This window comes from Phocoena sinus, chromosome 11, assembly GCF_008692025.1.
Source record: "Phocoena sinus isolate mPhoSin1 chromosome 11, mPhoSin1.pri, whole genome shotgun sequence".
Lineage (NCBI taxonomy): Eukaryota > Metazoa > Chordata > Mammalia > Artiodactyla > Phocoenidae > Phocoena > Phocoena sinus.
Genome location: NC_045773.1, coordinates 45,253,504 through 45,261,861, shown reverse-complemented (window position 1 = coordinate 45,261,861; position 8,358 = coordinate 45,253,504). Strand labels below are relative to the sequence as shown.

Here is an 8,358-nt window from a genome sequence, read left to right as displayed (position 1 = left end):
GGAAAATTACATAGACGCGAGGCTTTTTCATTACAGTGGTGTGAGAGCAAACATTTGGAATTAACTTAAAGGTCCACGGGGGTGTGTATGCATTCACAGTGGGCACGTGCACGTGGTGGAGTAGTATGCAGCCCTGAAAAGTGAGAAAGAGCTTCAGGGTCTGATTGGAAGGTTATCTAAGGGAATGTATTACATTAAAAGAAAGGTGGGTTACAACAGAAGTATATGACTTTCGTTTCAGTTCCCCCAAGAGCTGAATACCTTCAAGTCTTGCATAGAGATGGTCTCCTCAATGAAAAGAACAAAATACAAATCAGAATAGCAGTGTGCTTTCCATCATTTGAACTTATTTTATTGGTACTCGCTAGCAAATAAAATTTAATTGTTGATTTTGGATGCATTACAACACACTTTTTGGTAGTGGGTACACAATGTTGATCATTTATTAACTATACTAAATACTGCAACCTCCGAATTGTTGACTTTTACACGGGTATTTCCTTTATGATGATGGGTGGCCCCTGTCTCTGAATACATAAAATGGTCCGTTCCATCCATGGTTTTCATATTCCTTTGTTATTCTACCTACGGCTTTAAAATACATTCAAATAAAAAGATATAAGTTCCTTGCAGTGAGTGCACACATACCACAGCGAGGAGAGTTGAAAACACAATTAACCAACACCCTCGTGTTCAGAGAATAAATAGTATGAAATCATGGGACCAAAGCTTGCTCCTGGGGACTTTCTCAAAGTATCTTCAGTGGACATAAGGTCACACTCACTCAATTGAAGGATACGTCTTTTGCCAAGGGTGGCGGGAGGAGGGTAATGGGGGGTGCAAATGACGATTTCATTTTCATATGGTGTTATCCTTCCATAAATGTCTGGAAGAAATGGCCACAGAGCACCGTGACGTGCAGTGCAGTCCTCAGATCAGAATAAATAAACGACCTGCTTGGATTGGAAAGCCGCAGGCGCACCGTGACCGAGCTGGAGAGGACAGAAGATGTTTGTTTAAAATACAGCACACACAAATAATAAATAAAAGTTTGAAACTTAGTCAGTGACGGCGATGGGACCAGACTCCCTGTCTGTTCATGGTTCTTCTCACAACACCTCTACCTTTTCCTAAGGATGAAAAGTGGCACAAGGACACAAAGGGCTTTTGGGGACCACTCTGGTCTGAAACAAGAGGGCAAAACGTGTTTTGAGGGCATCGAACGGCTGCAGAAGAAGACCATAGACATGAAAGCATGCTCACCGGTCTAGGGTCCAGAACAAGGACCAGAACAAGAGGACCGCCAAAGCCTCATTTCTCTGTGAACCAGTCTGGTGTTACCTTTGGCCGTGGTTCTTCTCTTTTACTGTTGACAAAATTTCATCCACCACCTTTCCCCAACCCCCTTTCCTTATGATCCTATTGGCAAAATCGCCTTGGTCTTAATTTGGTTGTGACACTGGGTCCCAGAAATAAGCTGCTATCTCATTAGCTGCTTGGTGTGTCTGAAACTTGTATTTTGGTGTCACAGAACCACAGAGAGAACATTCACTGCGACTTCCCATCTAGTACCATTACTTCCCTGCATATATTAAAAAAAAAAAAAAAAAAAGCAGAAAAATAAAACAAATCACACAGAACACACAGGGGCTGCCAAACGGGGCAGCAGGAGTGTAAACACATTCTCTCTCAGGTCAGACGTCTGGCCCGACGGTGGATTACAAAACACGGAGGGATGAATTCAGGCTGAAGGCATGAGAAGAAAAAGTCACAGCTCAAGAAAAGAAGCGACCGTCCGTCGGGGCCGAGCAGTGAAGGTCTTGAAGAAGCTGGGACCCAAGAAAGAAAGAACAGCTCTCCCATCGTGAAAGCTACAGCAGCTGCACGTGGCAGCAGACAGAGGCCCCTTACGCTCTTACAGGGAGGGTGAGACGAGGTGCCCAGTGACACCAGGCGGCACAGCCACTGTGCTACGTGACAGCTCAGGATGTGTGGCTCCGGCAGCCAGCCACAGCTTCACTGGTTTCCTATCCATGGGATAAGAACACACATGGGGGTTTCAACGCTTCTCAAAGGAAAGAAGGAGGAAAGACACCGGGCTGCCCCTGCCCCCGGCCAGCACGGGCCAAGTCCTCAAGAGAGCGATGTCGGTGCTGGGGTGCTTCCCGTGGGATTCGAAGGAAGGGCAGGGCAGATACAGGTCTCCAGGTCCTATGTACACATTTTACAGAGTCTCCACTCTGCCCCCATTAGGCACGAGGTTGATTTGTCTAGCTCAGGAGGGGATGGGCAGAGGAGAGCAGAGGAAGCGTGTGCAGTGAAGGGGGAGGGGAGGGAGGGGAGAGCAAGACTGGTTTCCTCTAGGGGAAGGGCCTTCTCCCAGCCTCACCGTAAGCTAGTTTGTTTGGGGAGTTTAGCACCCATCAAGATGCCCGAGGTGAGCGTCACGGGGGCTTTCATCTGCATGCTGGACCCCACCATGGTGGGGAAGCTGCGGTTCCGTCGGATGCCACTGTTGAGCTGGAGCCCGCCGATGGCACTGGTGACAGTGGGGCATCCGAGGGGCAGGCCCTCAGGTACCAGGCCTCCGGGGACAAGGACCTGCGTGGGGCCCGGGGGCCCACAGAGGAGAGGTCCCTGGTCCTCAGTCAAGGTGGGGACGTGGGCTCGCCCCGAGTTCACCACTTTGGCCACACCAAACCTCCTAACTTTGTCCACGAGGTTAAGGTTGGAGACAGACACATCGGTCTGGCTTTCGCTGCTCCGGACAGCCTTCTTCTCCCTCACCTCCCTGAGGATGGAGCTGGCTGGCTTGGAAGCCAGGAAGTTGTCGTAGGGAGGGCTCGTGCACTTGAGCTCGAAGGAGGGTGGGGAAGACACGGGCGACTGCATAGGCGAGTTGGGCGGGGTAGAGGGGATCACGGCCATCCTGGGGGTGTAGGAGTGCAGGATAGAGCCCCGGCCGGCCCTGTCCCAGCTCTGGGGGTCGTAGACAGCCGCGGAAATGCCCCGCTCCTTCAGCAGCCACACCAGCCCCAGGGATGTGCTCATGGTGGTCGTGGACTCACGGACGTTAGTGAAGGATTCGGCCAGGCTCAGTCTCCGCGGAGTGCACGGAGTGGCCACCGGCGTGGACTTCAAGTGGCTGGTGCTGCCACTAGCTGGAGTCGGGGCCGAGTTAAGGCTGATTAAGAAAAGATGACAGGTCATTGATCAGAAAATGCCCACAAGCACCAAGGAAGCAGTCCGCGGCCAGCCGCCTGCAGGGGTGCAGCGCAGGCCTAGGACATGCTAAGGGGACTCCCCCAGCCCAGGCTCCCCAGGTGCCTCTTTCCATGTCTGCTTTTCCTCTCACCAAAGGGGCCATGGATTCCCCGAAGTGGGGACGTGGTTTAAGTTAAGGAAGCTGCATGTGATTTCCCTCCTTCAGCCCTAGAGGGTGGGTACAACTGTCCCCTTTGCAGGTGAGGGAACTGAGGCTCAGCTTGGGTGACTTACTCAACGTCACACTCACCTACTCAGTGGAAGACCCTGGATTTAAACACAAGTCTGAGTGACCCCAAAGATAAAGGAGGAAGGCCTTCAGCAGAGAGGCTTTCTGTCCCTACCAAATTTACTCAGATTCCCGCCTCCTTCCCAGTAGCCGCTTCCCCAAGGCAAGACGTTAACCAGGGCTACGGGATATGAGAGTTTATCCTGGGAATGGCCGAAGCAGGTGGGACATCTCGGTGGAGGACCCTAGGGTGATGGGGAGACTGAGGCTGAAGGTGCCCATCAACTCAGCAGCAGACCCGGGCCTCCTGACTCCCACCACAGTGTTCTTTCCTCTGCATCCTGCTGCCCCCTAGTCCTTCCCCCGTGGGTGCCCAAGTCCACCTTGATGAGTGGAGTTATTGGGACAGAGGGAGCCACGTCACGTATTATCAGATCTTCATCTATGGTACCACCTAGAAAAAGGCCCACTGGGTGTATGAAACCTGGTTACTAAAGGAAAAGTGGAAAGATTCCTTCGTCTACTCATGTCATGCTGACTGAGGACCCACTATGTTCCAAAAGCTGGTATCCAGCAGTGAGGGAGTTAGGGCAGAAGGTATAACAGAGGGGCAGCAGCGGGGAATGCACTGCTGTCTGCCTGAAAACCAGGAGAGACCCACTTTTAACAACTGCTTCAGGGATGGAGTGAGGCCACCCAGGCACAGAGGCCCTGAGCTGCTGCTGGATGAGCAACTGGGCGGCACAGAAAACACACCCCCCGACGGTCTCATGAGATCTGCCCTGGCAACTGCCTAAGGACGCAGCAGGGGCTGCAGGTGCCCCTGGGAACAGGCAGCTGGGTGCCACGGGAGCCGGGGGATAGAGCCCTCTCTCCCCAGCCTGACAGGGGACAGGCCACATACCTTGGACAAAGCACCAACTTAGGGAAAGGGGAGGAAGGGGATGGGCTCTGGAGCAGGTCCTTGGAATGAGTGGAGCAGGGTCCCCTCCTGCAGGAGGGGCAGGTCAAGGGCAAGTACAAGCAGAGGCATCACTTGGCTGCACACTCAGGAGACCTCACCACTGGCCAGTCTGCACAGGGTGAGGAACCCAGAACAGGCCTGTCTCACGCAAGCTCGGGACTGGGGATGCTGGTGGGTCGGGAGTACTCAGAGGAACATGGGATTAGAAACCACAGCAGATTCCTCAGGTTAAAAGGTGGATTCTTCAAAAGGCACAGGTGGGGCTTCCCTGTTGGTGCAGTGGTTGCGAGTCTGCCTGCCGATGCAGGGGACGCAGGTTCGTGCCCCGGTCCGGGAAGATCCCACATGCTGCGGGGCGGCTGGGCCCGTGAGCCATGGCCGCTGAGCCTGCGCATCTGGAGCCTGTGCTCCGCAACGGGAGAGGCCACGACAGTGAGAGGCCCGCGTACCGCAAAAAAAAAAAAAAAAAAAAGGCACAGGTGGAATTCTACAAAATTGATCTACAAGCAATAGAGGGCCCCCCAAAAATCTGGACTTAAAATCTTGTTCACAGAGCCATTCCTAGGGAGATTCTCTATTTTGTTTCAAGCGGCAGTTCTTTCAAACTCAGGTAAAAAGCCTTTTCTTACTACTGACTTCTCAGGCTTTTTCATCCCTGACGAGGCCAGAAGGACTTAGAGAAGAAGGCAGGAGTGTGGTGCCGGGTCCTATGGCTACAGTCAGAAGGGCACCAGGATGCCAGCCTCTCCCAGGGCGAAGCTCTGTCCAGTGGTTTTAAACATGATCTCTTCAAACATAAAGCTGAGGGATAGGGAAGCCGGGTTCTCCAGAGGCAGGAAGGGAGACGGAGAGACAAGCTAAAATTTAGAGGTCCCCTTCCAGTGAGAACCTCGGTTAGACCTGTATTAGTGCTGGCACTCGGAGTGACTGGGGCATTTAGACAGGTTAGAGGTATCCGCTGTCAAGGCCGAGTTAGCCAGGCACAATCAGAGACACATCCACGCCTACATCGTGGGTTAGTGGCGGCCACGCGTGCACACACAGCTCCTTCATGGGGCCCTGCTGGTGGTGTTCTCACCCCCTGCCTTGCCCGCGGGCTCACTCTCTGCCCTACATCTGCTCTCAGCTCAACGGGGCCTGGGGCTGCTTCGTCGTCCTCCTCACATGACCTGCGGAGAATTATTCATCATTGAAGGTGCTCCTTGGGGCAGCTGCTCCCTCCAAACTGGCCCTGCTCGCCTCTCTCCCGTAAGTTACCTTCCACTCACCCTGCCACCTCGTACCACAGAGAAATCAGCTGATGGGGTCACGCTACCACGTTGGGGGAGACCATTTTCCCTTTTACTGGAAGCTCTGAAATCCAGCCAAGCAGACCGCCCCCCCTACCCCCCGCCCAGGCCATACAAGTCCTCTGTCCCATGGTACCAACTCTTATCACTTCTTGGAGGTGCCCAAGGGAAATGGACCACGCTGGACATGTGGTTCCATTCAAGTTTTATCATTTCGGTCATTACAGGGTGGCTGTGATGCATGGCCCCTGGGGCCATCGCCAGAGGCATAAGTGCTACCACAGGGCTCAGTAACTCCATTCTGTGAAAGAACACGTTCTACTGACAAACTTCGGGGCAAAAAGCCAACAGACTTGGACTTGGGGGCTGTGGTAGTGCCCTAAACTTCAGCTGGTTGAGAAGGGACGTAAGAATCTTCCACGGCCAATAAAAGAGCAACTAAAAGTGGGTCCAGGTCTCTCTATCTGTGCTGGATCTGAATCAATAGGGGTCTTGATTCAAAAAGAAAGAAAGAAAGCAAAAAAAGATGGGACTCAGAACAGGTGACTGCAGTGCTTGGGAGATGCTTCCACTGGCTAGGGGTAGATTTGAATGAGCCTCTCTGCTTTGGCTTTCCTCAACGTTAAGTCTCACAGGGAGTGTCTCAACCTCACCCCACCCTGCCCACCCCCCGGCCGGGTCCCTTACCTTGGTGTGACCCGCGTGAGCTCGTCTGAAGGGTGCAGGATGCGACAGGTGGTGAAGGTGAAGGTGGAGTTTGTCTGTGACATGCACTTCCCAGGGTGGTGGGCTAAATCGGGGGGGGGGGGGCGGGGAAGGGAGGAACAAAATATAGTCCTTGCATCCAAGTACACCCATGAGAAAAGTCAAAATCCCGCATGGCCCTGGACAGATGCAAGAAGCGATGGGCTACCTTGTGAACTGGATCTGGGCGAGGAAGGTGAAACGCGAATGTTCTGGATCGAAGGTGGTCCCTCAAAAATAACCACACTTTTGAGCACTGGTGTGCAGAGCATCGAATTACAGCTTCCAACCCAGTCCAGACAGGGTTTCCCATCAGCGTTCTTTGGCCAGTAGTGGATCCAGTTTGAAGGGCTAATGGGCCCTTGGGGGTAAATTTGGGTTCCCTCCTCAGAGGTCCAAATCGGCTTCCTTCTTTTGTTGCTTTACTTTTCTTTTCAGTGGCAAATAGGTGCTAAACTCTGCCAAGGGGAGGGGAGAGGTGCAGGGCAGGGAGAGGTACTTGCGCCTGGGAACAGGGCAAGGCTCACGGGCTCCCTTTTCTGTTTACACAAAAAGGGGCTTGAGGAAGCTGGCTCCACTACTGTCTAACTGTGGTCGACAGGGAGGGAGATGGGGCCTCAGCTGCCTCAGCAACAACGTGGCAGGAGTCCCAGGGCCTGGGTTCTCCGCGGGGCTGAAGTGCCAGGACCTGGGCTGGGCTGACACACAGCGGTGCGAGCAGCACCAGTCCCCCTGGGCTGCTTTCTTGCCATCTCTAGGATGTCTGGTTTCTGACGAAAATGAGACAGAACGAGTCGTCCTCAACATATTTCCTCTGAAAGCTCGAAAGAGTTGTTAAGGCAGCTGAAAGACTAAGATCTGGAGCAAAGTAAATCACAGAAGCGTTAGGACCATGCACCAGAAAGCCGGCAGGGGATAAGTAGGAATAGAGTCTACAGGAGACATCATGATTGCAGAGGTCATCCTCATTCATAACTCAAATGTAAAAAAAGAAGAGAAAAAAAAAGGAAAAATGATGCTGCTCCCAATAGCATGCAAGGTGAGGTCTGGGTCAGCCCCCCTCCCCACCCACTCCACCCCTGCAGCCTCTCAGCCCCCAGAGACCTCCTTGGGAGACAACGGATTAGGATATTGGAGGCCGTGAGCATGCTGAAGATTCGAAAGGCTGGAACTAGAATCTTCTAGCTCTTTATGGCAAGTTTTCTCTTGGATTTGACAAAAAGGAAAAGGAAAACAAACCAGAAGAGATCGGTGCCCCGAACCTACAGATCCACACATGGGTGACTGTATCTTAAAACAAAAAGAAAAGAAAAAACTAGAACCCAGATGAAACAAACAAACAAAAACATATTGGAGACACGCAAATTGAAGGCAGGCAGGACACAGCCAAGGCACAAAAATGGTGGCGGTGACTCAGGAGCTACGCAAGGCTGGTTTCCCCTGATTATTGTGGTCCAATCCATGTCTTTGTGTCAAGGAAGGTTCCCGTGGCCCCTGGCATGGCAGCCAGCACCACGGCCACAAGAGCAAACTCTCAGCCACTGGGAGCTCCAGGCAAAGCAGGAGGGGGGTGGAAAACACACGTAAAAATAGCCTTTATGCATCTTTGTTTCTCAAGCAAAAAAGTAATGGTTTAGGAACTCAGATAATTGAGAAATGACTGCAAACAAAACAAAAATGTTAGAAGCTATGAAGGAAAGGCAACCAACCAATCACGATTCTCTGATTGCAATAAGGTCTAGAAGCAAAAGCAACAAAAAACCTGAGAAAAGCATTCCAAATAACAGGCGTGAGGGGTTATTTGGGAGGGAGGAAAGAAAAGTGCAGTAAGTAGAAGTAATTAAGACAGAACAGTTGAAAGAGAGAGA

General features: G+C 52.2%; 1 protein-coding gene across 5 annotated transcripts in view; it reads right to left on the bottom strand.

Moving 5' to 3' along the window:
* Window positions 1–325: 325 nt before the first annotated feature.
* Window positions 326–8,358, bottom strand: part of TRAK1 (trafficking kinesin protein 1) — a 78,626-nt gene continuing 70,593 nt past the window's right edge. For 4 of the 5 annotated variants that reach the window (XM_032650393.1, XM_032650395.1, XM_032650396.1 and 1 more), the window contains 2 exons: window positions 6,434–6,536; window positions 326–3,184 (listed from right to left, as the gene is read on the bottom strand). In XM_032650393.1, the coding sequence (XP_032506284.1) occupies window positions 2,386–3,184; window positions 6,434–6,536 (902 nt within the window). In that variant the 3' untranslated portion in view covers window positions 326–2,385. Of the gene's footprint in view, window positions 3,185–5,535; window positions 5,627–6,433; window positions 6,537–8,358 lie in introns of all 5 variants that reach the window. The other variant, XM_032650397.1, reaches the window with a different exon arrangement.